This window comes from Thamnophis sirtalis, unplaced genomic scaffold, assembly GCF_051295495.1.
Source record: "Thamnophis sirtalis isolate CommonGarterSnake01/CBP01778 unplaced genomic scaffold, rThaSir2_p1.2 scaffold_2, whole genome shotgun sequence".
Classification (NCBI taxonomy): Eukaryota; Metazoa; Chordata; class Lepidosauria; order Squamata; family Natricidae; genus Thamnophis; species Thamnophis sirtalis.
In genome coordinates, this window is record NW_028261382.1 from 7155750 (window position 1) to 7183689 (window position 27940).

At 45.6% G+C, this 27940-nt stretch overlaps 1 protein-coding gene across 2 annotated transcripts in view; it reads right to left on the minus strand.

Moving 5' to 3' along the window:
• The window catches only part of MAPK6 (mitogen-activated protein kinase 6), a 37773-nt gene that overhangs the window by 5626 nt on the left and 4207 nt on the right, over positions 1-27940 (minus strand). Inside the window, exons 1-3 of one of the 2 annotated variants that reach the window (XM_087704178.1) lie at positions 13875-14064; positions 4138-5357; positions 1516-1660 (exon numbers count right to left, since the gene is read on the minus strand). In XM_087704178.1, coding sequence (XP_087560304.1) covers positions 1516-1660; positions 4138-4692 — 700 coding nt within the window. In that variant the 5' untranslated portion in view covers positions 4693-5357; positions 13875-14064. Of the gene's footprint in view, positions 1-1515; positions 1661-4137; positions 5358-13874; positions 14065-27940 lie in introns of those variants that run through there. The other variant, XM_087704179.1, reaches the window with a different exon arrangement.

A 27940-nucleotide genomic window follows, 5' to 3' on the forward strand; every position in this document is an offset into this window, starting at 1 on the left:
TGGATTAAAAACCGATGTTTTTTTTAAAAAATTTGACACAGATTTTTTTATTTATTTAAACCGATTTGATTTAAATCGGATGTCAGCGTTCCAAATATCATGCAGAATTAAATCAGAGTCCAAGGCAGAGCTATCCTTAAAGTTCCAATTTAATAAGACAAGACATGTTGGCATCGTGCTGTGGAATCCCAATTCTGGAAGTTACATCGGATTCCCACCCAGTTGAAAGTTCATGATCTTGTCCCCACACCCACAAATCCATCACATGGTCCAATCTACTTCTTCCACGCTGGCATCTCCACCCAGCTGCTTCCGGTCAGGTGCAGAGGTGCGGAGACCAAAGATAACCCTGGATTCTAGAAAAGAATGACAACAACACATTCCACATGTCTACTCCTTTCTATTCCCCCCTCCCAACTACTACACTAATGAAACAACATAATGAAATAAGAGAGAGTTTGGCAGGCCAAAGATCCTAAAAGGGATATAACTGCAGGCCTGACATCGGATTTTTTTTTCTATTTTTATCAATTTTTTTTTAAATAAAAACGCTTTTTGAGTTTAAAAAAAAATCCACCTAAAGATACATTTTCTATTTCAGATACATCCATCCTTTAGTTTATTCAGCATGGAATGGGGCTTAGCTATGTAGCAGGAGGAGGCTGTATATTCTGCCATATTGGGGTTGTCGGTGAGTCAACAGCGGGTCAGAGGAGGAGCCGATGCGGGACAGAGATGACAGTTGTTCTTTCAAAATTATGACTTAAATCGAGTTGATTTAAAATCAAGCCTTTTCGCTAGTGATTTAACTTGATTTAAATCAAATCTGCCCTGAATACATTTAACTAACGTGATTTTTGGAGTATAAAACGCACTTCCCCACCCCCAAAAGAGGCTGAAAAATTGAGTCTTATAATCCGAACGGAGCTTTTTCAAAGCATTTTCCTTGCTTTGCCTGCTTTTCTCATTGCTTCCCTCTCCAACGATCAGCTGTGCTTTAGAAGCTGGTTTTTATCCCCAAGCCGGGGATAAAAAGCATGCGCGCATGGGCTCAAAACCAGCAAACCTATGTGCTGAAGCTGACCAGCCTGAGGACGCTGGTCAGATGAATACGTGGCAGGCAGAATTTCTTCCCCCTATTTTCCTCCCCAAAAACTAAGGTGCGTCTTATACTCTGAAAAATACAGTAAATACCATAAAGGTTAAGTCAGTGTTTCTCAACCTTGGTGACTTTAAGTCCTGTGGACTTCAACTCTCAGAATCCCCCAGCCAGCATAGCTGGCTGGGGAATTCTAGGAGTTGAAGTCCACAGGACTTAAAGTCGCCAAGGTTGAGAAACACTGGGTTAAGTAAATATAGTATTCTGGGATTCCTTATTGTGCCATCCTCAGCAGACACTGCTGCTCCCTGGAGTCCTCCCGGGATATCGCTATCCACACCCGTCTTTTGGGGATAAAAGGAGCACCCATCACTGCATTTTTAGGTGCCAGGATTCTACCTGCTTTCTTTACCAACCTGCGAAGAGAGTTTTGCCTGTCAGCATTTCAGCGAAGATACAACCTGCAGCCCACATATCAATGGCTTTCGTGTAGTTGTTGGGCGACAGCAAGAGGCGAGGTGATCTGTACCATTTAGTTACTAGTCCTTCAGAAAGATGGCCCTAGGAGAGAGAGGGGGGGTGGGAGAGAGAGAGAGACGGTGTTGGGTTTTTATTTGTGCCACCTCCGTTCGGCCTTCCTTCAAGCGCCTTTTGCAATTTATTCTGCTGCACTGCCACAAGAATTTGAGAGATGTGGCGGTATTTCAAGTCTCCATGAGTTGCGTGGCCTTTGGGGAATGGGCCCGAGCCTAAGTCCACCCCAATAGGTAAAGGTTCCCTTTGCACATATGTGCTAGTCATTCCCGACTCTAGGGGGCGATGCTCATCTCCGTTTCAAAGCTGAAGAGCCAGTGCTGTCCGAAGACGTCTCCGTGGTCATGTGGCCGGCATGACTCAACGCCGAAGGCGCAGGGAACACTGTTATCTTCCCACCAAAGGTGGTTCCTATTTTTCTATTTGCATTTTTACGTGCTTTCGAACTGCTGAGTTGTCTGAATCTGGGACAAGTAACGGGAATTATTACGCGGCGCTAGGGATTTGAACCGCCGAACTGCCAACCTTTCTGATCAACAAGCTCAGCGTCATAGCCACGGCGTGCCAATCCCAATCCCCTATTCTGACTCAAGTTTAGTCTGTGTTCATCTGGTTACTGTGGTTTGCCAGAGCGGTTTTTATGCATTCTGTGGAAGTCTCTTCTTACCTCATGAAATATTTGCACAATCACACAAACCTTTTAAAGTGTTTGTAAACTTTTCTTTTTGGTAAACATGAGAGCCAGTTTGGTTCAGGGCAAGATAATAAAATCTGCTTTGCATGAAAGCCTTTCAAATTACTTTTTGTATATGCCACAAGAACCTATGTGGGATCCATGAGGGACTTTTTAACACTTTACTGTTGTATACATTGAATTGAATACATTGAATTTCAAATCCCTAGCGCCGCGTAACGGAGTGAGCTCCCGTTAACTTGTCCCAGCTTCTGCGATCCTAGCAGTTCGGAAGCATGTAAAAATGTAAGTAGAAAAATAGGAACCACCTTTGGTGGGAAGGGAACAGCGTTCCGTGTTCCTTCGGTGTTTAGTCATGCCGACCACATGACCACGGAGATGTCTTCGGACAGCTCTGGCTCTTCGGCTTTGAAACGGAGATGAGCACCGCCCCCTAGAGTCGGGAATGACTAGCACATATGTGTGAGGGAAAACTTTACCTTTATCTTACATTGAATCAAGAGAGCTGTATCACTATACACCTCAAATGCCTGTTTTAGGAGTGAGAAATATATAACCGAGACCCAATTATGTAATGGTGTTCCTAGAAACAAGACAGGTGACAATATCTCTGGCCTCGAAGAACCTATATGTCAATTTTCAAAAGTCTTCAGGAATATCAAAGTGTATAGCAAAACTCCAAAATGGCCACTATATTTCCAGCTGGAGGGATTGGTTTTATGGAGCTTTTATAGATAATAATTCTAGCTAGGCTTTTAAAGCTATAGAACATTGTTCTGTAATAGGTAGCTCTTGTGGAGCAAGATTTATAAATCAACCAAACATCAGAACTGATTCTGTCTTTTCAAAGACTCTCTAAGACTTTCCTCAACATCTCCCCAAGTGTTAAGACTAGATGGCTGGTTTTTTGCACCAGTGATAATAAAAAAAAAACCATCTCCAACCAATGCCGGAAAGAGATGGTACATATCCCACCAGGCTAAGATAAAGGAGTTAAACGGGTTGACTGAAGAACAAGATTTTACGCATCGCATTTTGTTACAGGGCAAAAGAGTCTTGCGAAGGTTCGCGTGCGGTCTTAGCAAGATTGAGAACGCTCGAAAGCGTGGAAGAGACAAACTTGGCCAGATATTAAGCATGCCCTGCGATCCACTGGTCTCCAAATGTGGTTTTGTTACTGTAATGCGCTCTACATGGGGCTGCCCTTGAAGAGTGCTCGAAGACTTCAGCTAGTCCAGAATGCAGCCGCGCGAGCGATTGTGGGTGCACCTCGGTACACCCATGTTACACCTATCCTGCGCGAGCTGCACTGGCTTCCCATTGGTCTCCGGACACGCTTCAAGGTGCTGGTCGTTACTTTTAAAGCCCTACATGGCATCGGACCTGGTTACCTGGGAGACCGCCTCCTGCCAATCACCTCCCAAAGACCTATTAGATCCCACAGACTAGGCCTCCTCCGGATTCCATCTGCCGGCCAATGTTGGCTGGCGACTCCCCTGGGGAGGGCCTTCTCTGTGGCTGCTCCAGCCCTCTGGAACGATCTCCCCCTTGAGATCCGGACCCTTATTACCCTTCCGGCCTTCCGCAAAGCAACTAAGACCTGGCTGTTCCGGCAGGCCTGGGGCTGTTGAGTTATCCAGCCCCATCCGATGTTATGACTGTTGCTGAATTTTTAATTGTTGTTTTTATTTTTGTACCCCCTTCCCTTTCTTATTGTTAGCCGCCCTGAGTCTCTCGGGAGTACAAGCTAAATAAACCTAACCTAACCACCCATATTTTAAAGGAAAACAGCCTTTTTTTTTAAACTGACCTTATGAGAATAGTGGGGATCCATGATCCGTGCCAGGCCAAAGTCCCCGATTTTCAGCACCAAATCTTCAGTATTAATAAAGAGGTTTGCTGGCTTGAGGTCCCTATGCAGGACGTTGGCCGAGTGAATATATTTGAGGCCACGTAGCAGCTGGTACATGAAGAGCCGGGCGTGTTCTTCCAGTAAAGGCCCCTGCTCCACCAGGTTAGCCAGGTCGGTCTCCATGTACTCTTGGACAATGTAAACACAGTTCAGTTCTGTCAGAGAGCCGACGTCGTCCGTCAGCTGGCTCCCGTTGGGGCCCAGGATCTCGAAAACTTTGACAATGTTATCGTGGTCAAGTCTCCGGATAATTTTGATCTCGCGCAGGGCATGCTTGACGCTCTGAGGGTCCGAGAGGAGGATCTTCTTGACGGCCACTCTCTTGTCGCAATCGTTATCGACGGCGGAGAAAACCAAGCCGTTGCCACCAGAGCCCAGAGGTTTTAAGTCCATATACCGAGAACCGACATCGAAGCCATGAATGTTCATCAGACTTTCAAACTTCTCTGCCATTTTTTTTCTCTTTAAGAAATTTCCGTCTCCTGTTTTCCTCCTCTCTTTAAAAAACGGTTCCCGCTTCTACGAATCTAGAGAGATGCTTCCACTGGTGGATTGCGAGGGCCCCGTAGAAAAGACAAAACGCCGGGTAGCTTCGGGATGCTCTCATTGCACGGCCAGCCAGCCGGCCCTGATGTTTTCCCCCCTTTTAGGATAAGCACTTAAGACTCTTTACAGATCACGGCGAGGAGAGAGGGAGAGAAAGAGGTCGCAGCATTCATAGTTCAAGAGAGAGAGGTGCAGCACATCCGCAGACATGGAAAGGGAACACCAGGCAAAAATCAAATGGAACGAAGTGGCATCCTACGCGCCCCTTCACTCTATATACTTGTGCCAAACTGGTCGACGTTTAACAAAAATGTGAATAAATAGGCATGTAATAATAGGCTTGCGTTAACATCCTCCTCACAGTGCAGATACATTCAGTGTTGGACTGGTCCTGAGCAGCTTCATTCTAAGGTGGATGGTTTTGGTCGTCTCCGTTCTGCAGTCTAGTTCGCTACTAAGAGGAAGAGGCGGCGTTTTCTGGGTATACCAGGGATGCTGTTAGTTAATGATCAGGTGGCTCCAGCTCACCACAATCACAATCAAAGCTACCATCCATCTTATTCTGTGAAAAACTGAAGAAGAAGAAAAAGAAGAAAAGAGAAGCCACGTGTAAGCAACCCAAATCATTGGACAGGCTTAAAATTTAAATTGCATAATGGTTTTACCGCAAACTAAATTATTATTTTTTAAATCGCACGCACACAGAACTAGGCATTAGGAACCTTTTGATCTGCTGGGTAGTAGTAGTAGCAGTTAGACTTATATACCGCTTCATAGGGCTTTCAGCCCTCTCTAAGCGGTTTACAGAGTCAGCATATCGCCCCCAACAACAATCCGGCTCCTCATTTTACCCACCTCGGAAGGATGGAAGGCTGAGTCAACCCTGAGCCTGGTGGGATTTGAACAGCCGAACTGCAGAACTGCAGTCAGCTGAAGTAGCCTGCAGTGCTGCATTTAACCACTGCGCCACCTCGGCTGCTTTCGGGTAGAGCAGATCCATCACTGATCTCCATTCCAACCCAGCAGATTCTATCTCATTATGTGCTTTTCACGGATAGGAGCATCTATAAAAAGGCGCAAAGGCAGAACAAATTCTCGCCTGTATAAAAAATATATAGCGTCCATCCACTGGGAAAACATGTACTCCCCCCCCCCCCAACAGGTGAAACTTTTAAACAAATCATTTCACTAACTTGAGACGGGTCGCTGTGTAAAGGACTTTCATATTTTTTTAAAAAATAAAACATGGTCTCACTAGGGGATACTTCCTAAAAAATAAAGAAAGAATAGCAGTTAGACTTATATACCGCTTCATAGGGCTTTCAGCCCTCTCTAAGCGGTTTACAGAGTCAGCATATTGCCCCCAACAACAATCCGGGTCCTCATTTTACCCACCTCGGAAGGATGGAAGGCTGAGTCAACCTTGAGCCGGTGAGATTTGAACAGCCGAACTGCAGAACTGCAGTCAGCTGAAGTAGCCTGCAGTGCTGCATTTAACCACTGCGCCACCTCGGCTCCGAAACCGGTTGTAAAAAGCAAAAGATTAAGCACATTTTTACACAGAAGGATGAATCTGAAATAACTGAATTTGCCAATCAGTCCTGGATAAAACCTTTTGTGTCCATAACCAACATGCATTTGGTGTTGCACTGGGGTGAAAACAGAATTAGAAATCAAGATATTCTGCCTGCCTGGCTCATTCCAGGAAATACACACTCCTCAATAATAATGTGATTTTTAGATAAAGTGGAAAGCAGCAGAGAGAACGTAACTGAACAGGAAGGTAATCCCGATACAGGATGTTTTTTTGCAGAGAGCAAATCTAGAAATGTTGTGGTGGAAACCAAGAACGCTGATAATTTCTATGTAAAAGTAAAGGTTCCCCTCGCACGTATGTGCTAGTCGTTCCCGACTCTAGGGGGCGGTGCTCATCTCCGTTTCGAAGCCAAAGAGCCAGCGCTGTCCGAAGACGTCTCCGTGGTCATGTGTCCGGCATGACTCAAGGCCAAAGGCACACGGAGCGATGTTACCTTCCCACCAAAGGTGGTTCCTATTTTTCTACTTGCTATTTCTATGTAGACCTTAGTTTAAAAAATGGTTGGTAGGGGATCATACTCAACTGAATGGAGTGTTAAAAATCCATAAACTATTTTCTAGCACAATGAAAGCAACTCTTCGGTGGATCTCTACATACCAGCTACATGCTCTTGGGTTTCCAGGGGCCAACAGTTCAGGTTTCATAGATTATGACTTCACCTGATGATGAAGTCACTTTCTATGGAGATGGCATTATTTTGGAAAGTCTTCTGTTACATTACAGTGCTATCTTGCTCGCCCCTCAATTCCCCTTTTCACTTCCAAGGACTTCCGCCTTCCATATTTGGCTGCAGGCAAACGACTGCCTGCTTCTGAAACGTGGCTGAGGTTTTTTAACAGGAAGAAAAGGCTTATTGCGAGAGAGAGAGAGAACAGATGAAAAAGGAGCCAGTGAGTGGTTGGGTGGGTGGGTATAGGGGAGCTCACTGTTGAACCACTAGCTTGAAAACTAATGTTTCGGTATCAGAAAAACAACTGTCTTTACAGCAGCCCCATAGTTGGTAGCATGAAAACCGAATCGACGGTCAAACGGACGGATACATGACAGTTAAGATGTAAAGGAAAACTGCCAACTGTTCTTTGACAAGTCAAATAAATGATTTGCTTTTTAAATAATGTGCAAGTTTACACAGCCTTTTATTGCTAAATATGTGGGCTGTTTTACTCCAGGGGTGTCCAAACTTGGGAACTTTAAGACTTGTGGACTTCAACTCCCAGAATTCCCCAGCCAGCTTTAAGACTTGTGGACTTCAACTCCCAGAATTCCCCAGCCAAGTTGCCAGGTTTGCTGGCTGAAGAATTCTGGGAGTTGAAGTCCACAAGTCTTAAAGTTGCCAAGTTTGCTGGCTGGAGAATTCTGGGAGTTGAAGTCCACAAGTCTTAAAGCTGGCTGGGGAATTCTGGGAGTTGAAGTCCACAGGTCTTAAAGTTGCCAAGTTTGCTGGCTGGAGAATTCTGGGAGTTGAAGTCCACAAGTCTTAAAGTTGCCAAGTTTGCTGGCTGGAGAATTCTGGGAGTTGAAGTCCACAAGTCTTAAAGCTGGCTGGGGAATTCTGGGAGTTGAAGTCCACAAGTCTTAAAGTTCCCAAGTTTGGACACCCCTGGTCTACTCAAAGAAGAAGGAAAAAACCAGCCCGGTTTGCATTTTCTTTATCTCAGACAAATCCAATTTCGGTTTGAAACTATTTCCCAGTGAACCACAAGTTCTTGCTGCGTATTTACTCACACAACGGGCCTAGGTGCGCAGAGAGAGCCGAGGTGGCGCAGTGGTTAAATGCAGCACTGCAGGCTACTTCAGCTGACTGCTAGTTCTGCAGTTCGGCTGTTCAAATCTCAGCGGCTCAGGGTTGACTCAGCCTTCCATCCTTCCGAGGTGGGTAAAATGAGGACCCGGATTGTTGTTGGGGGCAATAGGCTGACTCTGTAAACCGCTTAGAGAGGGCTGAAAGCCCTATGAAGCGGTATATAAGTCTAACTGCTATTGCTATTGCTAGCAGAAACTTGGGGTTGTTCTTTCTGATGCTAGCTATGCTTCAATCATGGCTTAAAGGGTTGACAGAAGACGACAGGGTATGGAGTTAAAACTTTCCCTCTGAGTCAGTCTCTCCTGCGCATTTCACAGCGAGAGAGAACACCATTAAATAAATATGGCTCATTAACTCAATTTTCCCCCTTCAAGTCATGCTCTGACCACAATACATATTAGCAAACAAACAAAAATGCTTTTAACGTACTATAGCTTTCTGGTTCTTCTACCTGGAAAAAGCTACTCAAACATACCCAGAGAGCTTATGGCATCGTGAGTCATGAGGCTACAAAACTCTCAAATTCTAGGAACAGCCCTACCCAACTTTTAAAACTGACTGGAACAGGACCTTCTGAAAGCAATAAATAAATAAAAAAAGCATGAGTAACATTTGTCCTGTGATATTCTCACCTCCTTTACGTTCACAATAAACCTCCGAAAGGCCAAATGGGAGGTCATGGCACAAGTCACATTGGGGGAGAACCAGAGGGAGCTGGGATTTTCATGCCGCCTTTTGTCTGCTCACATCCCCCAGGTGGCTGACCTCCTCAACGAAACGTCTTGGGGGGGTCGTTGTGTTATTGTGCAGCACAACTAGCTTTCTAAAACAAGTGATGCCATGGAGAGGTATCTATGAGTTTTGGCAGAGGCCGCAACAGAGGGGGGACACACAATTCTGGGAGTTGAAATCCACAAGTCATAAAGTTGTCATAATTGCTTCCCCCCCCTACACTTTTAAAACAGCAGGACTGCAAATGAAGGACCGCAAATATCTTAAAAATTTAAATATCTTAAAAACTTTTTAAGATATTTGCAGTCCTTCATTTGCAGTTCTGCTGTTTTAAAAGTGTGTGTGTGTGGGGGAAGCAATTATGACAACTTTATGACTTGTGGACTTCAACTCCCAGAATTCCTGAGCCAGCTGTGCTGGCTCAGGAATTCTGGGAGTTGAAGTCCACAAGTCATAGCGCCCCAACCCTTTTAATTAGCAGCCCCAAAATACATCCATTCCCCTATACAACAACTAGCCACATCCATGGTGTGGTTGTGCAGCTTTGTTTTTTGCTCTGGGTACAGATTTCCATGCCAGGCAAACAGCACGCACAGACACACACAAAGCTTTGAAGAGTTCACAACACGGACTTTCCAAATAGACCCTCATTTCCCTGCCCACTTTTGCTAGGAAATATCACCTGAAGCTGACCATTGCCACACACTGCTCTGTAGAGAAGGCTGGCTGGGGAATACACCTAGTCCTCGACTTACAACAGTTCACTTAGGGACCGTTCAAAGTTACGACGTCCCTGAAAAAGGTGAATTGTGACCGGTTTTTTTTTCCTTCCAGAGTTACAGACCTTGGTAGAACGTGGAGCAAAATCCAGATGCTTGGCAACTGGTTTGGGCTTATGACCACTGCTGTGGTCCAATGGCAGGGGTGGGTTTCAACCGGTTCGCGGTGGTCCCCGCGAACCGGTTGGTCGGTGAACCCGGAAGTAAGTAACTTCCGGGAACGCCGAAGGGCCCACCCGCCCGCCCTCCTTACTTTGAAGGCTTCTGCACTTCCATGAAGGCGCATGGTACATACAGCGCCTGCACGATTCTCCACGAGCAGCTGGAGCATCGCGCAGGCGCTAAGACGCATGCGTGAACTGCGCGCGTGCACGAGGACACCGCCGGCCCCGTTCCAATCGTACCGGTTGGAACGGGATGAGCAACCCACCACTGTCCCTATCCTCCGCGAGCTGCACTGGCTTCCTATTGGTCTCCGGACCCGCTTCAAGGTGCTAGTCGTTACTTTTAAAGCCCTACATGGTATTGGACCTGGCTACCTGAGAGACCGCCTCCTGCCATTTACCTCCCAACGGCCAATAAGATCACACAGGTTGGGCCTCCTCCGGGTGCTGTCGACCGGACAATGCCGGTTGGCGGCTCCCCGGGGGAGGGCCTTCTCTGTAGCTGCACCGGTCTTGTGGGACGAGCTACCGGCTGAGATCCGGACCCTCACCACTCTCCCGGCCTTCTGTAAAGCAACCAAGACCTGGCTGCTCCGGCAGGCCTGGGGCTGTTGATTATTCCAGCCCCATTTGATGAAATGGATGTTGTGTTGATTTTAATTCTGTAATTTTAAATGTTTTGAATGTTTTTACTTGTTGTGAGCCGCCCAGAGTCCTTAGGGAGTGGGCGGCATACAAATTCCATTAAAGTTTGAAAGTCCCACGGCCACGTGAGCCCCTATTGCCACCTTCTGACAAGCAAAGTTGATGGGGAAGCCAGATTCGCTTAACAACGATGTGACTCACTTATCAACGGCAGCTATTTCCTTTACCCACTGTGGCAAGAAAGCTTGTAAAATGGGCGGGTGTGTGTGTGTGTGTGTGTGTGTAGGGGGAAACTCATTTTAACAAACATCCCACTTAATGGAAATTGTGGTTCCTCAGCTGAGGACTGCGTGTGTTAGGAGTTTTTTTTTTCCTTTTTCTTTAGGAAACTTAGAAAGGAGGAAAATCTCCCGGCATGATTAGCTTTTCACAAAACTTATTAGATAATCGGGCAATAGCTAGGTCTTTCTGAAAGAAACCAATTCTGGAATGAATCGGTAAGAGAGGAAAAAAAAGCTGTTATACAACCTGATATTAAAAAAAACCCCACAGCCCGATTTGCGTTAACATGATGAGGGTGCTTATTTTTTTTTTTAAAGGAAAAAAAAAAATACCAGCCACGTTGCAAGCAGTAGGCAGTGAGTCACTGCGAGGACTCCTGAAACTGAAAAACCTTTCTCAACCTCCCACTTAATTCCCCACACATTCTGAAGGCCAAGCTATTGTTAATTTACACATGCTCCCTCTGATTAAAAGTCATTACATACTTTACTTTTCCCATCGTAAGCAAAAGATTACAAGTCCCCCGTCAACAACTCAAGATTTCCAGCTCTCGAAGAAGACAAGATACGGGGTTTGATCTCTACCTGGTTTGCTTCCAAATAAAACTTTTTACTTTATAAACTGTGAATAGCTGGGGCAAGTTTCCCACTATTTCAGAAAGCCCAAAAGAAATGGGGGGGGAGAGAAAGAGTAGCAGAATATAACAAACTATAACTCAACTGAATTTCTTTGCTGCAACTCTAGAAATTAATATACATTTCAGTGAGAATTTCCTGGGCTGAACTAAACCTGGTTTTAGTCTTGAGAAAGCGCTGTGTTCACACAGCTTGCCGCTAAACCACGTTTTACCAAATTAACATCTTCCTGTAGAAGATGCCAAGCTAAGAAATAGACAAATAATTAAGCCACCTATTATAGTCCGGCTAATTTAAGATGTTGGTGAGCCCAAAACATATTTACTGTCGTAGTTCAGCTTTCCTTCTTAACTGTGGCTGGTCTGGTGTAGTAGTTAAAGTACCAGGTTTGAACTAGGGAAGCTGGGAGTTCTAGTCCTGCGCCTTGGGCATGAAGGTGACTTTGGTGCCAGTCACTTTATCTCAGCCCTAGGAAGGAGGAAATGGCAAACCGCTTCTGAATAACAATACCAAGAACACTGCAGCCTAATCCAGGCAGCCACACCAGGAAACAAACACCACCTTAAAATTACACACTCTTTTTTAACTGTGCCTCTCTTTCCAAATGAATGAATGGCCATTTTAGAACAAGGAACTTATTCATTTATTCATTCAGATATTCCGGTCATGCATTAAATCCCACTCCGGTCTCTGGAGAGGGTTCTAACCAAGAATGGTAGCTACTCTGTAAAGATGGCCATAAATGTATCCCATCTTGGTTTGTACCCTTTGGAAGGGGGGGGGGGGAGGCTATGTAAGACTCCTATTGTTCGAATTAAAAACCCGACAAAGAGCACTTTCTTAAGAGAAGCCGGATTCAACTGTTTAGTTATCTATCCGCCCTTACACAAGAGCGCAACGCTCACCCAGCTGTAACCTACTTCTGCCTCCTCACCAGGTGCAGGGGGTCTTCCGAAAGGGTTACCCAAACACCACCCCTCCTATTAGCAGAAGGAGGGGTGGGGGCCCTCTAATTGGGAAGGTTGCAAGAGGAAAGGGGGGTCCTTTTCAAAACCCAGCCTCCTCTTTTTACCAGATGAACAAGAGTTGGAAGGGACCTTTTCAGGTCATCTAGTCCAACCCCCTGCCCAAGCAGGAGAGACCCTACACCTGCCTCTCCTTGGGATCGAACTCACAACCTCCCGATTGTGAGGCGAGACCTCCCATCAGGCCTAAGGACGCAATAGGCTGGGGGTGGGGGGGGGCTTTGTTGTTGTTGTTGTTGTTTTTAATTTTAATCTGCAGAGAGCAATAGCAGCAACATCAAGGAGGGAAGCGAGATCTAATTAGCAGCGACTTAAAAAACAGAGTTTTCCCCCCCCCCTCCCCACTGGATCCCTCTGTAACTTGACACAGATCTCTCCCCCCCCCCCCCAACCCAGCAGCTGCTGTGGCGGAAGGAGGCCCAGCAATGAATGAAGTCTGTCCCAAAAAGCAAAGATTTGGGGGGGGGGGGGAGCCGCCAATGCCGCAGTCTTGGCTGGCCAGGGAGGGGGAGGGTGTGGGTGGGTGGCAGGAGCCGCTAGAGACTTTCGGTGTCACATCTGCCACCCAGACGCCAACATCTGCCCCCAAGCAAAGAGACCCCTACCTTATTTACTGAATTGAATGTAACCCCCTCCCCCGCAAGCAAAGAAGCATGGAGACCCCCCCCACACACACACTTTATTTACTGAATTGAATTTATGATTTGGAAGCTGGAGCTTTCCTGGGGGGGGGAAGGAGGGGGAGACGGACACTGTGGCTTCCCCCCCAAATGCCCACCTGTCTTTCTTGAAGCCCCTTCCTCACCTCTTAAGGAGTGGGTTGGTGGGGTGTCCCTTCCAGGCTGATCCTGGCCTTTGGAGGGCCACTTTGGCCAAGAAAACAGGAGAGGGAAACAAAAAAAGGGGGGAAGGAATCTGCCTTTCTTTTGAATTGGGGGTCCCAAAGACGACCCCAAATATCCTCCCACCTCCACTTTAAACCCCTCGCCCTCTGCCCCCCACTTTCCCGGGTTTTGGGGGGGGGATTCGGGAAGCCAACACGTGGCGCCAGAGCGTGTTCCCGGAACCGCAACCCCCCCCCAAAGCCCGCATTCACACGACCGCCAAACTCGGGTTTCGCCGGGTCGTGGGAATGCGGGCAAAGGGCGGCCCGGCTCCACCTCGCCGGGGGAGCGCGGAGACCCCGGCGGGACCCCCGGGAGGGTCCGTCCTCTTCCAGCCACGGGGTAAGATCCGTCCCCGCCCGGCCCACCCTCCCGTCTCCGCCGCACTGCGGAAGGCTGGCTCGGCCGGTCTTCCCGGCGCCTCGGGCCCGGCGGGGCGCGCGAGAACAAAGCGCCTTTGTGCAGCGGCGGCGGCGGCGGCGGGGAGGGAGGCAGGGAAGGCGCCCGCCCGCCCGCCCGCCGCGACGCCCGCCTCAACTCACGGGGCTGCCCAGGCTCATGAGGACGAAGAGCAGGAAGGGAGGACGACCCAGCGACGCACCACACGCCGCTCACGGCACCGTCGCCGTCGGTTCAGCAGCAACTGCCGGGCCCCGCGAGAAGGCGCCTCTGCTCGGCGGAAGCGGCGCGGCTCTCTCGGCGGCTCCGGCCATCTAACCCGGCGGAGAGGGCGAGAGAAAGGGGAGGCGGGGCCAGGGGCGGGGCCAGGGGTTGGAAGGGAACGCCCACTTCGCTTCCCCCCCCTCCTTCCCCGAGGGAGGAGGGAAGGAGGCCACGCCCGCCCTCTTTTCCCCGGCTCGCGCGCGCTACGTGGCGGTTGGGCGCGAGGCGGGCCGAACAAGGAGCGCGGGGTTTGGGGAGGGGGGGGGGAAAGGGAGCCGAGCGCTCGCGCGTGCGCAGCTCCCCTGGGGAGGAAGAGAAGGAAATAATGAACAACGTGAAATAGCCTGAAATATACACGTTTATGTATATAATGCATAATAATGTATATGTGTATCTGTATATTATATGGATGGGTGTATAGAGGGATAGAGATAGATTGATTGATTGATAGAGGGATAGATATAGATAGATGAGCGATAGATAGAGGGATAGAGAGATGAATATAGATAGATAGATAGATAGATAGATAGATAGATAGATAGATAGATAGATAGATAGATAGATAGATAGATAGATAATAGATAGATGGATCGAGATAGATAGAGAGATTGATTGATTGATAGAGGGATGGATATAGTTAAATGAGCGATAGATAGAGGGATAGAGAGATGAATATTGATAGATAGAGGGATATAGATAGAGAGATTGATTGGTTGATTGATAGAGGGATGGATATAGTTAAATGAGCGATAGAGGGATAGAGAGATGAATATTGATAGAGGGATAGATAGATAGATAGATAGATAGATAGATAGATGATAGATGGATCGAGATAGAGAGATTGATTGATTGATTGATTGATACAGGGATGGATATAGTTAAATGAGAGATAGAGGGATAGAGAGATGAATATTGATAGATAGAGGGATAGAGAGATGAATATTGATAAATAGAGGGATAGATAGATAGATAGATAGAGCAGTGTTTTTCAACCTTTTTTGTGCAAAGGCACACTTTTTTCATGAAAAAAAATCACGAGGCACACCACCATTAGAAAATGTTAAAAAATTTTAACTCTGTGCCTATATTGACTATATATAAAGTAATTCTCCCACGGCACACCTTACACTATGTCACGGCACACTAGTGTGCCGCGGCACAGTGGTTGAAAAACACTGAGATAGAGGGATAGATAGAGGGATACTGGGATGGATATAGATGAGAGATAGATGGAGGGAGCAAGGGAAGAATGGATAGATAGTCATAGATAGATAAATAGAGGGATGGATAGATAGATAGGTAGAACGTGTGGATGTGGATGTATATATTGTGTCTATAATATATGTGTGTCTATATGTGTGTGTGTATCAAATACCCTGTGACAGACACATATGTACACAAGCACATGTACGTGCATATAATGTATATAATTCCTTAAGATAAAATAGCCCATAACACACACAAATGTACACATACGGATATGTGTATAGATGCACACATATACATAAATAATCCATAAAAACTCAAATGCCCGGTATTGGCACCTAGTACCGGCAACTTTTTCTATCCTTGTGCAAAGCTCTGAGTGCAGAATGAATATGGTATTGTGTCAGTGTGCTTACACTTGAAAAAGATTGTTCAAAAAAGTAGCTTGTACAGTGTGTGTGTGTGTGTAATACATTTCTAATATTTCCCTCCGCTGATAGGGCTATGTATTTATGTATATGTATTTGTATATCTTGATATATCTGTCTATGACAGTGTTTCTCAACCTTGACAACTTGAAGATGTCCGGACTTCAACTCCCAGAATTTCCCAGCCAGCATTCGCTGGCTGGGGAATTCTGGGAGTTGAAGTCCGGACATCTTCAAGTTGCCAAGGTTGAGAAACACTGGTCTATGATATCTCTCGCTCTATCAATCCATCCATCCATCCAACTTGGAGAAAGCTGGAACGAATGGTGGAAAACCTTACTTCTCGCCATTCAGTTAGGTTTCCTTATTTATTAGACTTCTTGACTGGTTGGTGACTACAATTCCGTGGGTGGCGCACCAAATCAGTGCACCTGGCTGTCAGGGTGGCATTTATTTCTGCGTAAACAAGTTTAGGATTGCGGGGTTCAGCTCTCATATCCACCGCACCTTTGCCATTCATAATCCTACCTGCTGTTGCCGGGTGACTCAAAAGCCGGTTGCATTTAGCCAGGCTTATTGGGGCTAGCGCAGATAGGGCTGTAATCTAAACAAATCTTTTAAATAAACCCTCGCGTCTGAAAGAAATCCAGGTATCCTCCTCTTGTTTTATTATCTCTCCTTTATCCTGCTTTTCTCTCTCCCCCCCTGTTTTTTTTCCTTCCAAATGGCACCTCTTGAGAGCTGTTGGATGGAACTCCAGATATAAAATTGGCGCAATGCAACCTTTTACACTGTTTTAATTCAGTTTTCCGTGTGATTCCATGGTATTGCTGCGTCACTGAAGGAGGAGACAAAACAGTCACTTTGGAAGGACTTCGTGTGCAAGTCCAAGGTTTAACTGTTTTGTTAAACATGAACTATTTTGACTGAGCTGGAAAAACTCCAGGTTGAAACAGAACAGTTGCCAGATGAGATAGAAAAACAGCTCCCTATTTCCCTGGGGCGATGATCTTGCTGGCACTAGATGCCAAAACAGGGCATTTATGAGTTTTTATCTTTTCTAACCATCCTGTACTCCAAAACAAGGGTAAACTTCATAACATAACTATGTGGGGTTCATATTATGCAACCAACCCAACCTTGTGTCACCTATTAAGCCAAACCTAAATATAACCACAATATTAAATATAAAGGTAATCCGAAGACATCTCCGTGGTCCTGTGGATGGCATGACCAAATACCGAAGGCGCATAGAACTCTCTTACCTCCCCCCACCATAGGTGGTGCCTATTTTTCTACTTGCATTTTTATGAGCTTTCAAGCTGCCAAGTTGGCAGAAGTAACAAGTAGGGACAAGTAATGGGAGCTCGCTCTGTTATGCGGCGCTAGGGATTCGAACCACCGAACTGCCAACTGTTCTGATTGAGAAGGTCAGCGTCTTAGCCATGAAGCCACTGCACCCCTGTTCATTAAATTAAAAGAAGGCTGAACTAATGATAACAGATAGAACAACCCACCTTAAAACCGACAGTGGGTATCATCGGCCTTTTAGCACCAGCCATCAACAGTACAGGAAGAAGCAGTCAAGAAATATGCCAGCACTTGATAACAGCCATGAAAGATATTCCGGTGCCATGATGTGTCTTTAGTACAGAGATCAGAATTTGGCAAGCCATGTCCCCAAAGTTCCTTTTTCAAAAGGCAACTGGACTTTCTTTGTTGTTCCTTGGAAGAGGTTGCCCTTCTCATCCAAGAAGCTTTTTTTGAGTTCCGTTCAGTTCTGAAGAAGCCTCTTGGATGAGAAGCAAAACATCTTCAAGGGGGGGGGGGAGTCCAGCTGCCTTTTGAAAAAGCACCGTTGGGACAACCCTGACCTGGATGACTGAGAATCTCCATTTGGCAAGCCATGGTATTGTAGCTGTGATACTGCACGGAAGTGAAAGTTGGGTTTTGAAGAAGCAAGATAGGAAGAGCATGGGTGGCTTTGAACTTTTAAGTGCTGGAGAAGACTCTTGACAATACATGAACAGCCAAAGAAACAAACTAATGGATCTTCAAAGAAATCAATTCACAGTTCTTACTCAATGCATAGATGACCATATCACATTTTCCTACATATCATGGAAAGACCTAGTTTTCTGGATAAGGCTCTAATGCTGGGAAAGTTGGAAGGAAAGAAAAGAAGAAGATGACCATTAGCAATGTTGTATGGACTCAGTTGCCGGAGCAGCGACTTATATTGATGGAAGAACTGAAGGACAATTGTGGAGGAAAATGTAACTATTTGATCGTTAAGAGCTGACAATGACTTGATAGCACGAAACCGATCAAGAAACATAACCACATTATGGCTAAGTGCAAGCAGTGAACACAGCATTGGGTTAAACCAGGGGCCAGCAACCTGTGGCTCTGGAGCTGCATATGGCTCTTTCATCCCTCTGCTGTGGCTCCCTGTTGCCGGTCGGCTCCACAATTGATAGAGCTTTCAGTTAGGACAGGTAGAGGGAAAAGGATGCCGCACTAGGAGGAGACTCTATGGTGAGGAAACCGGGCTTCCGGTGGGCTCCAGAATTGAAGAGGGGGCTTCCTGTTAGGATCCTTGTGGCTCTGAGTATTTAAGGTGGCTGACCCCTGGGTTAAGCCTTGGGTGTTCTTAATGATAGTTTATGAAATAAACCCCTGTATTCTGAAGCGATGGTATACAGTTCACAGCAAAATACTTAACTACAAAGCCCAAACTTAACAAAATATATTACTATTTATAGCATATATATATAAACCTATCAGGTGCATTCCTTTTGGAAAATTCCAGATGTTTTTTAAAAGGGATAATTTGGGCCCAAGAAGATTCAAACGGGTGAGTTTGGATGACCTTAAGATCTGGCCATTTGGCAAACCGGCTGCATGAAAGTAACACCTAATCATCTGGAATTCTTTCTGTTAATCAGATTTTTATGAAGGTAGACTGAGGGGGCTGAGCCTATTCCTATGAATAACAAACGTTGTTGTTGTTATTGTGCTAAAACATTTGCTACCTAATCAAGGACGGTCATAACGCTTTTGAGAAACATCAAATCAAGAACAGCGAACAGCCAATGACAGTTCCAATTCATTAAAATCAAAGCCCCGAGTCAGGGAACAGAAATGAAACAATCCAATAGCTGGCACGGCCAAATTAAATTGGCACAAAATGATCTCGCTTGATATTTTTAGAACCGTATCAGGGAAGGGACCAGACAGATGTTCCAAAGCAGGAGGTCACAATTTTAACCAATCACGAAGAAAGTCATTTTACTCTGTCCTGCTGGCTAAACTTCAGACCACAGAATACAGAAGAGAATCCCCGATGAATTTCAGAGGTTTGCAGACAGAGCTGGCCTTAAACTGCAGTTTTCTCACCTTGATTGGTTAATTAAATCACGGTTGGCCGTGTCCACAAATTACATTGTCATAAAACATGGTTTATGATAAGGTATGATAATCTAAGGCATTGTACAGCACACCAAAGGTCACATTAAATAAAGAGCGATATGGATAAACTAACTAAAGAAATCCAGAGTTGTTTGCCCAAATTCATTGCGTCAACGATACTATCTAGCCATCTCCTCCTCTGCTTTTCCCCATCTCTGTTGGCCTCCCATCTGTTCCAACCTGAGGGTCTTCTCCAGTGGTGAAATTCATTTTTTTTTTTACTTCTGGTTCTGTGGACATGGTGTGGCATGGTGGGCGTGGCTTGGTGAGCATGGCAGGGGAAGGATACTGCAAAATCTCCATTGCCAACCCACTCTGGGGCCAGCCAGAGGTGGCATTTGCCAGTTCTCCGAACGACTCGAAATTTCCGCTACCGGTTCTCCAGAACCTGTCAGAACCTGCTGGATTTCATCCCTGGACTTTTCCAAGGGTTGGTGGCCACAATATTTGAGGTTCAGCTTCAGGATCTGTCCTTCCAAAGGACAATCAGGGTTGATTTCCTTAAGGATCGACTGATTGTATCCCCCTTCACTGGATTCATACCATGGCCTTAATTTGGTTAGTTAGTACATTAATCCCTTATCTGAGTTTGCAGACAGCTGATGCATTCCCTCTGGCCAGTTGATCACTAGGGAGTTACAAGAACAACACGTTCTCTACTCACGAGAATTTCCTCCCAATTCTTTTTCCCCCTGGAGACATTCCTAAAGTTAAATTCTTTTCGTCAGAATGAAACAGAATGGTAGAAAAAGGAAAATGCCTCGATCCCACCCTACTCATGACTCTTCCTACATTTCCCCATCATCATGGCTTCTCAAATGTCCACTAAAATTGAGAAGATCCAGCTTGTCTGCCTGGAATCCGCACCGTATATCGGATATTAATACAATTGAGTGAGCCCAGAGGTATTTCAGGAGAAGATTCCTCCACTCCTCAGCTCACAGTAGAATCCCTTATACCACCAGGCTTGAAATTTTGGACTTGGACAACCTAGAATTACGCCGCTTATGGCCTGACCTTAGCGTAGTACACAAAATTATCCGCTACAACGTCCTACCTGTCAACGACTACTTCCGCTTCAACCAAAATAATACTCGGGCAAGCAATAGGTACAAACTCAAAATAAACGGATCCAAACTCGATTGCAGAAAATACGACTTCAGCAACAGAGTGGTCAACGCCTGGAATGCTCTACCTGACTCCGTTGTTACATCCCCAAACCCTCATAATTTTAACCTTAAACTGTCTAGAGTGGACCTCACCCCTTTCCTAAGAGGTCCGTAAAGGGGGGGGCAGCGGCGGCGTGCATAAGCGCACCAGCGTGCCTACCGTCCCTGTCCTACTATCACCATTCATTCGTACGCATTGACTGTGTTCTTACTTGCGTTTATACCAGAGGTGGGTTCCTACCAGTTCGCACCTATTCGGTAGAACCGGTTCGTCAAATCTACCGAACCGGTTAGAAGAGGTTCCACCAGTGGACCCGGAAAGCAGGCCACACCTACAGAAGAGGTTCCAACATTTTTTTTGAAACCCACCACTGCTCCCCCCCCCCCAGACAGACTGACACAGAGAGAGAGAGAAAGACACAGAAAGGAAGAAATAAATAAAGAAAAAAAGAAAGAAAAAGAGTGAGAGAGTGATGAAAGAAAAAAGAAAAAAGGGACAGAGAGACAAAAGGAAGGAAAGAGAGAGAGAGAGAGAGAGAGAGAGAGAGAGAGAGAGAGAGAGAGAGAAAGAAAGAAAGAAAGAAAGAAAGAAAGAAAGAAAGAAAGAAAGAAAGAAAGAAAGAAAGAAAGAAAACACATGGCCGGCAAGCCACTCCCACCAGTCACATGGCCGGCAAGCCACTCCCACCAGTCACATGGCCAGTAAACCACTCCCACAAAGGAGGCCACACCCACAGAGTAGGTTCCAACATTTTTTGAAACCCATCACTGGTTTATACTTATGCCCATTATCTTGTACAGGTTTGACAAACTAAATGAATAAATCAAGTAAAACAAATAATAAATTGCTTGCGTGGAGATTTTCAATTACGTGCAGGGTTGATACTATTGTATGTTCCATCCCTGTCTCAGAAACTGTCTTTGCAAGACTCCGAGGTCACTCAGATTATAAAAACTAGGGAGCCTTGTGTTTGGAGTTCCCTGAGGTTTACGATGGAAACATTTCTGGCAGGAATCTGCCATTGTGTTCCAGGCCTCCCACATTGTTGAACTTCTTCTTCACAAGTCAAGAAAAACACGATCCAATCTTTCCTCCCCTTTCAAACAACAGGGGCCACAATCCGGTGGTTTAGTAGGTTTTTCTGGATGGAGGGGGCTTGCTTATTTGGATAAGTTTCCAAGGACAATTAGACAATGTTTAAGTGTGTGTGTGTTTGTGTGTCCCTAAAAGAAGAGATGAGTGATATAGGACAGCAGTCACCAACTGGTAGTCCATAGACTACTGGTGGTTCGTGGGAAAGTTTTGGTGGTCCTCAGAAAAATTGTTTGCATTTTTTTATATGGCACTAAATCAGGGGTCCTCAAACTACGGCCCCTGGGATGGATACGTGCAATGAACGCTTGTGTTGCTGCAGAGAGTCTCCCCCTTCGGGGTCTTCTTGTGTGGGTCGGAGGGGGGCAGAAATTCCGGCTTGGGATCGGCTTCTGCCTCCTGGTGGGGGGCTTTGGGCGAAGGATGGAGGGAAGTGCTGCTGGTGGCGAAGAGCCGGAGAGCCTTGTTCCAGTGGGGCTGCATCATGGCCTGGAACTGGCTGACCAACTCAGCCCGCTGAGCCTCCAGGCACCGGTACCTGGCCTTGCACTCCCACAGGTCTTCCCTATGCTTGGAGAGCTCGTAGTCCTCAGTGAGGTGCTTCTCCTTGGCCTCCTTCTCAGTCAGATCCAATTTGAACTGAGCTGTTTTGCCAACTCTTTCTCCTGGTGGCTGCTTAGCTCCAACAACTGCTTCCTGTTGGGGCCCTAAGGAGTCTGGGTGGGCAGGCGAGGAGTGGCTGAGAGGGGAGTGGTGAGTAGAGACTGGCAAGGCGCCTCTTGACATTGAGTTGGCCATGTTACATGACCACCTAGCCATACCCACCCAGTCATTAGGCAGATCATATTAGAGGTCCGCGGGATTTAAAATTACGAATTTAGTGGCCCCTGAGATCCGAAAGGTTGGTGACCCCTGATATAGGATGTAGCATCGATTGTGGGCGCATTTCTTCTTGTACATTTTGCACGTAGTAGTAGTGAAAGAACATCTACCAGGTTGTTACTTAATTCTCTTCTCAAGATGCAATCCAAACATTTGGTTTTTATGGAGCATGTTTCCTTTGACTTGGGTGCCAATTACTTCAGAGTAAACATATTCCGGATGATCTTATTAATCTTCAGCAATTTTTTCCTTCTCAGGGTGCAACCCACGTTGGCCAACTAGCAAAACAGGTTGCCTACAGAGATTTATAGGAGATTCAACCATATGAGCCGCGGTGTCGTTTTTTTTCCCCTTGCAAAAAGGGATTGAAACCCAAGGTCACGATGAAGAGAATCCAGACCTGACCAGAGAATTATGATCATATTATTGGTAACAACATATAAACCCTTTCCAGGGGAGGAAACATGTTACATTTTTTTTTTCTCTTCTGAACATTTGCGATAAGGATGAGAAGTTTTGGCAACAGCTGCACTATAAGAAGCAAACTGTCTCCCAAACGCTGTTTAATTTCCTGCTGTTTGCAACCTGCCGAGCCGGTTTCCAACCAGCAAAGTCAATGAGGGAAAGCCAGGTTCGCTTAACAACTCCAGTGATTCCACTTAACGACCGTGACCAAGAAAAGCCGCGTAAAATCAAGCATGATTCACTTTACTGCTGGCTTTACTGCTTGCTTAGCAACATAAATTCTAGCCCTAATTATGGTTAAGGAACGCGGTGGCTCAGTGGCTAAGACGCTGAGCTTGTCGATCAGAACGGTCAGCAGTTCGGCGGTTCGAATAGCAATAGCAATAGCAGTTAGACTTATATACCGCTTCATAGGGCTTTCAGCCCTCTCTAAGCGGTTTACAGAGTCAGCATATCGCCCCCACAGTCTGGGTCCTCATTTCACCCACCTCGGAAGGATGGAAGGCTGAGTCAACCTTGAGCCGGTGAGATTTGAACTGCTGAACTGCAGATGAAGTCAGTCAGCTGAAGTACTGCACTCTAACCACTGCGCCACCTCGGCTCTTCATCCCTAGCGCCGCGTAACGGAGTGAGCTCCCGTGACTTGTCCTAGCTTCTGCCAACCTAATAGTTTGAAATCACGTAAAAAATAGCAATAGCAATAGCAGTTAGACTTATATACCGCTTCATAGGGCTTTCAGCCCTCTCTAAGCGGTTTACAGAGTCAGCATATTGCCCCCAACAACAATCCGGGTCCTCATTTTACCCACCTCGGAAGGATGGAAGGCTGAGTCAACCCTGAGCCGGTGAGATTTGAACAGCCGAACTGCAGAACTGCAGTCAGCTGAAGTAGCCCGCAGTGCCGCATTTAACCACTGCGCCACCTCGGCTCAAGTAGAAAAATAGGAATCACCTTTGGTGGGAAGGTAGCAGCGTTCCGTGCACCTTCGGTGTTTAATCATGCAGGCCACATGACCACGGAGGCGTCTTCGGACAGCGCTGACTCTTCGGCTTTGAAACGGAGATGAGCACTGCCCCCTAGAGTTAGGAACGACTAGCACATATGTCCGAGAGGAACCTTTATCTTACCTTTACCTAATTATGGTTATAAATCAAGGACTACCTGGATGGCTACAGTCTCTTTTATTTGAGGCTCCAGACAACCTGTGAAGGCTCAGCTGAGTCACCTACCTTACCAGGTACAAGAAACCTCAAAGCTGTGAAAATGACGTCCTTGCCTCAGACTTCTCATCCCTACCACACCTTTTCTCCAAGGTGGATTCAACATTCCCAGGCAAACCGCTGGTTCTTCCTTACCCCCAAGTATTCCACTTTCAGCATTCCGGCTGTTTGCAATGGTGCTCAGGAGGAATTTATGGCGGCCCACCTGAGCTTGATATTAAAACACAGGGAGGGAGGGAGGGAGGGTGGGAGAGTTGTTATGTCTCGTACTAATGATGCTTCACTGCAATGAAATCCAGCCCCCTTCCCTGGAGTTTTATGGCAGCAATATCTGTCTCACATTATTGGGAAAGAAACATACCGTACTACTTCCTTCTAGGTAAAAGATGTCGCCTTAACTGCAATTTAATTACCGCCGGATTGAACTACCCAGATAAAATTCATTGTCGCGAAGTTCTGGCTTGAGAAGGGAATTGCTGTAGTTTTCAGGCCAAAGGCCCATTTCGAAATCCTCTAGAAACTGGATTTCAGAGCCTCAAGGAAAGGTCGGTATAAAATGCCCTTGCTATCTGCAGCGCAAGCATTCCATTTACAGAGACAGGTGTAGCTGCTTTCTTAGATAATCACCTTTGTTCCTACCCAGTTTATAAAGCCTTGGTAAGGTCACACTTGGAATACCGCATCCAGTTTTGGTCGCCACGATGTAAAAAAAGAACTAGGCGAGACATGATAGCAGTCTTCCAATATCTCAGGGGCTGCCACAAAGAAGAGAGAGTTAAGCTATTCTCCAAAGATGTGGAGACTCTAGAAAGAGTGCAGAGAAGAGCAACAAAGATGATTAGGGGACTGGAGGCTAAAACATATGAAGAACGGCTGCAGGAACTGGGTATGTCTAGTTTGATGAAAAGAAGGACTAGGGGAGACATGATAGCAGTGTTCCAATATCTCAGGGGTTGCCACAAAGAAGAGGGAGTCTAGCTATTCTCCAAGGCACCTGAGGGTAGAACAAGAAGCAATGGATGGAAACTAATAAAGGAGAGAAGCAACTTAGAACTAAGGAGAAATTTCCTGACAGTTAGAACAATTAATCAGTGGAACAGCGTGCGTCCAGAAGTTGTAAATGCTCCAACACTGGAAATTTTTAAGATGATGTTGGATAGCCATTTGTCTGAAGTGCTATAGGGTTTTCTGCCTAAGCAGGGGGTTGAACTAGAAGACCTCCAAGGTCCGTTCCAACTCTTGTTATTCTATTCTGTTCTGTTCTGTTCCATTCCATTCCATTCAGTTCATGCTTGGAAATGTAGAGGCTTTTTAAAGCAGAAAGAAAAGGCACCAATGGATTTAGTTACCAGGCATCAATTACACTTTTAAGCATTTCTTACAGAAGTTAACGATACCCATAAACCAGCCTGCAGTAAGCCCTGAAGGAAATTTCCGTGGTGGAGCTGTGCCCCCCTCCTTCCCCATTGGCTTCAAGTGAAATCAGGAAACTCAAGTCAAATTGTTAGGACTGTGCAAAACCAACATTCTACCCCAGACAGTGGAGATCAGTTGTCCAAAGTGGTTTGTTTTTGAGTTAAATTAGTGCCAGCTCTAAGATCAGCCGGTGCCATGGCATTTGAGACACGCTGAGCTCTTTGAAACAGAAACGATCAATCAGTGTTGCTGTCATCCTGGATATGAAGGCTATAGAAAACCACTTCTGTATGGATGCCAAGAAAACCGTATGAATTTGGTCCATGCAACCCCCAGAAGTTAAACTTTCTGAAAGAGTTATATTTATAGAGTAAGGGTTGCAGGAATTGGGTATGTTTAGTTTAATGAAAAGAAGGACTAGGGATGATACGATAGCAGTCTTCCAATATCTGAGGGGCTGACACAAGGAAGAAGGAGTCAAACTATTCTCCAAAGCACCTGAAGGCAGGACAAGAAGCAATGAGTGGGAACCAATCAAGGAGAAAAACCAGCCTAGAATTAAGGAGAAATTTTCTAATGGTTAGAATAAATAATCAGCGGAACGACTTGTCTCCAGAAGTTGTAAATGCTCCAACACTGAAGATTTTTAAGAAGAGATTGGAGAACCATTTGCCTGATATGGTATAGGTTTTCCTTCTTGAGAAGGGGGTTGGACCAGAAGACCTCCAAGGTCCCTTCCAACTCTGTTATTCTGTTAAATCCTTTCCTATTTGAGAGATCTCTTCCCTTTTTAGAAAATAGTGTTAAGGAGAGAAGGTACAATAAATCCAGAACCTAGAACAAGGTTTCCAGAGGGGTCAATAATTGACCTCCAAGAGTTCATGGGCCTATGTGTTGTTATTATCATTCATATTACTGATCGTTAAAGTATATTATTCAATTATTTTCATATACTAAATGCTTGGGTTGTTGATGAACAAATTGAAATTTCTTCAAAAGGTTGATCAGTTGAAGTGTTTGGGGGATCTCTGATCTAGAATGTCCTCATTTCTCCACTGTTCCACTTGTTTCTCACCCCCTTATGCCCATCAAGGATTCTTTGATGGAGAACAGACCATTCCTGTTCCAATGTCTATGGAAATTCTCAATCATCCAGGTCATGGATGTCCCAAAGTTGAAACTGCAGTTTCTTGGTGTTTTTTTTCCTTTGAAAACATTTCACTTCTCATCCATGATGATTCTTCAGTTCTTGGATGAGAAACGAAACATTTTCCAAGAAAAACCAAGAGAATCCAATTACCTTTTGGAAAAACACATTTGGAACATGCTTTTTCCAATGTTTTCTTGGATTCTTTCTGGTCACTTTCTGGGTACAAGGCATTGCCTTTGAAGTAGACTCTCTTGTTCCTTCTGTAGGAAGAAATGAAGGTCTCTATTCCTGGTGAGTTACCATGTTACATGTCAACCTTTCTGACAGCTTAATTTAAGTCACCCTAAATGGAATGGGATGTCCCATCTCTGATTGCTGCTTCACAGCCCAGCTTTGGTTTATGTTGCCATCCAATGAAAAGGAATAGAATATAGAATAACAGAGTTGGAAGGGACCTTGGAGGTCTTCAAATCCAACCCCCTTCCTAGGCAGGAAATCCTACACCGCTTCAGACAAATGGTTATCCAACATCTTAAAAACTTCCAATGTTGGAGCATTCACAACTTCTGGAGGCAAGTTGTTCCACTGATTGTTCTAACTGTCTGGAAATTTCCCCTTAGTTCTAAGTTGCTTCTCTCCTTGATTAATTTCCACCCATTGCTTCTTGTTCTACCCTCAGGTGCTTTGGAGAATAGCTTGACTTTCTTTTCTTTGTGGCAGCTTCTGAGATATTGGAAGACTTCCATCATGTCTCCCCTAGTCCTTCTTTTCATTCAACTAGACATACCCAGTTCCTGGAACTGTTCATTATATGTTTTAGCTTCCAGTCCCCTAATCCTCTTTGTTGCTCTTCTCTGCACTCTTTCTAGAGTCTCCACATCTTTTTTACATCGTGGCGACCAAAACTGGATGCCGTATTCCAAGTGTGGCCTTACCAAGGCCTTATAAAGTGGTATTAACCCTTCACGTGATCTTGATTCTATCCCTCTGTTTATGCAGCCTAGAACTGTGTTGGCTTTTTTGGCAGCTGCTGCCCACGGCTGGCTCCTATTGAAATGGTTGTCCACTAGGACTCCAAGATGCCTCTCACAGTTGAGCAAGGTGCCACCTATACTGCACTTGTGCATTTCGTTTTTCTTGCCTAAATGTGGAACCTTACTTTTTTCACCAAGGCAAAGTTTGGCTATTAACCTGAGTCCCTCAGGTAAACCCTGATACTGGATTTATTTTTGCACCAAGCAAAGTCCTCCCTACATCTTATCAGAAATACATAATTTCTAATAGTTGCACCACAGGGTTCATCTGTGTGATAGCGATCATAGTGCATCAGGAAGCCAACAGGATATTCTCCCCTCCCCACCAAATGCTTTTGTTTACATCTTTATGATTTTATCGCAATGGATCATTTTGATAACCTTTGTTCGTTGACATTACTTCCCTGCGT